The following is a 2,685-nucleotide window of genomic DNA, read 5'->3' as shown; positions in this document are numbered from 1 at the left end:
GTCATCATAGACCACAGATATAGGTGTGATATCATGACAATCTATTATATTACTATGTGGATGAGGTATTGACAAACACAAATACTTTAAGGTGAAGATCTGTAAAAGAATATGTTTAGGAGCCACGAGGAAGATGGTAGAGAATAGTGGTTACCAAAGAATGAATGTCTTTCACAAAGCTTCAACTAAAAATACAAAGATTTGTGCTTCCTCATGAATAGATCTACAGATTAGTATTAACCCCCGTGCCACGAAATTTCACCCTTCAGTGTCTGTGATCCAGCTAAGTGTTGATAGGAATGATGGTAAGAATGAGTCTAAGTTAAAGGGGAGTACTCCACCACAAGGTAAAACGTGGATCTCAAGAAAGACATTAAGAAAAAGAAAACTTGAAGATCCCCAGGTTCTCACACAAAATGATTGACCCAGCCATGAGCACGGAGTGAGAAATGTGGGGAAACAAAATATTTTCATAGACAGAATGTGCAAAAATGGCAAATCAAAGGTTAAGGCCACCAGATTTTAAAACCCAGCCCCGACATCTGCCACTTGACTTTCCTAAATCAACATGGAGATGATTGTTCTATGCTAATATTATAGCTAGTACTCATCAGGCTTGAGCACCCACATTGTGCTAACTCTGTTTATACATCATTTCTTTTAACTCTTACGATAATCCCTTGAGGCAGTTACCAATGCCATTTTGCTGGTGGACAGAGATTTAGAGAAGTTAAGTTAGGATAAATGTCTCCCAGTAAATGGTAGGGGTGATATGTGATTGCACACACATGCTTCTCAGAGTCGAATACTTTACATCCAATGCTATACCTTCTGTTCAGAATTGGCTTTGTTGACTGTACATGCTTCTAATGCTGTATTTAGTCCACTGTGTCTACTATGTATTTATTTGTGAATTATGCAACTTCAGCTCAGGTCATGATCTCGTGGTTTGTGAGTTCGAGCCCCAGGTCAGGTTTGCTGCTGTCAGCACAGAGCCCACTTTGGATCCTCTGTCCCCCTCTCTCTGTCCCTCCCCCACTTGCTCTCTCTCATTCTCTCTCAAAATTGAATAAACATTAAACATTTTTTTAAAAGATATGAAATAGGAGATTCCAGGCATATGAACTTTGACAACTCGTTAGCCTTTCCTGTAACTTAGTTTACTCATCTATAAAATCTAGAAGTTGGAGATGATCTGTAAGGACCCATCCTATCCAAAAGTGTATTAGTCTAGAGATAAGTTATCACTAAATTGTGTTGCCATGCCCATGCTTTAGAAATGAAGAATATTGAAGAACAAAAATATTGCTCTAATAAAAAAAATGCTTGTACATTTCGATTATTGTGCAACTGGTTTTTGTTCATCACTGTGTTCCTTTTCTTTGCCACAGAGCCACAGAGCATCTTGTGATATGCAAATCACATCCATGAAGAATAATACAGAGGTGAAAGGATTTGTCCTGCTGGGACTAACCAATAACACGGAACTGCAAGTTCTCTCTTTCTAATGTTCATCCTCATCTACCTTGTCACTCTGATTGGGAAGCTGGGGGTGATCGTGCTGATCCTGTTTGACTCTCGTCTCCACATTCCCATGTACTTCTTTCTCAGTAACCTGTCCCTGGTAGACTTTTGTTACTCCTCAACAATCACTCCTAAGGTCATGGCTGGATTACTTATAGGAGACAAGGTCATCTCCTACAATGCGTGTGCCGCCCAGATGTTCTTTTTTGTTCTCTTTGCGACTGTGGAAAGTTACCTCTTAGCTTCAATGGCCTATGACCGCTACGCAGCAGTGTGCAAACCCCTGCATTACACCACCACCATGACAACGAGTGTGTGTGCTCGTCTGGCCATAGGCTCCTATGTCTTTGCTTTTCTAACTGCTGCTATTGACATTGGAGACACATTCTATCTCTCTTTCTGTATGTCCAATGTAGTCCATCACTTTTTCTGTGATATTCCAGCAGTCATGACCCTGACTTGCTCAGATAAAGACACTAATGAGCTGATTCTTGTTCTTATTTCAAGCTTTAATATCTTTTTTGCAGTTCTAGTTATCTTGATTTCCTACATGTTCATATTTATTACCGTTTTGAAGATACAGTCAGGTGAGGGATACCAAAAGGCTTTATCTACCTGTGCTTCTCATCTTGTTGCAGCTTCCATATTTTATGGGACAGTCATCATCATGTATGTACAGCCAAGTTCAAGTCATTCCATGGATACAGACAAAATCGCATCTGTGTTCTATACTATGGTCATCCCCATGCTGAACCTTGTGGTCTACAGCTTGAGGAACAAAGAGGTCAAGATGCTATCAAGAAGGTTGTTGAGAGGGCAAAATATTCTCTAGGTTTAGTCTTTTAGTGATGTAGAATCCACAAAAGTTACTTTATCCCACTTAGATCTACTCTATGCCATAACTCAATGTTCATGGCCATATAGGGTATTAAAACATAAAATTTACTCTAATATTATTTATTTCTTTAATTTTGTAACAGATCCAGGTATCCAAAATACAGAAAAAATATGATAATTCTTTTTAACCAAAGCAGTTTATGAAGAAAACTTCTTTGTTAGTATTGCATTGGACATAGTTTTTTTTCCTTGATGTACTTCAGAAATGGTAAGAAAAAATAATGGGAAAAAAAAACATTTAAGATATTGGACCAGATATTGAGG

At 38.5% G+C, this 2,685-nt stretch overlaps 1 protein-coding gene across 1 annotated transcript; it reads left to right on the top strand.

Annotated features, from left to right (window-relative positions):
- Positions 1-1,406: 1,406 nt before the first annotated feature.
- LOC132674894 (olfactory receptor 5B3-like) lies at positions 1,407-2,370 on the top strand. Its single transcript, XM_078434071.2, is given in 3 exon segments — positions 1,407-1,494; positions 1,497-2,312; positions 2,315-2,370. Coding segments are annotated over 3 exon segments (954 nt in total). The 5' UTR covers positions 1,407-1,412.
- The last annotated feature ends 315 nt before the right edge of the window (positions 2,371-2,685 follow it).

This window comes from Panthera onca, chromosome D1 (genome assembly GCF_046562875.1).
Source record: "Panthera onca isolate mPanOnc1 chromosome D1, mPanOnc1 haplotype 2, whole genome shotgun sequence".
Taxonomy (NCBI): Eukaryota; Metazoa; Chordata; class Mammalia; order Carnivora; family Felidae; genus Panthera; species Panthera onca.
The sequence above is the reverse complement of the archived record's forward strand: the minus strand, read 5'-3'. Positions and strand labels throughout refer to the sequence as shown.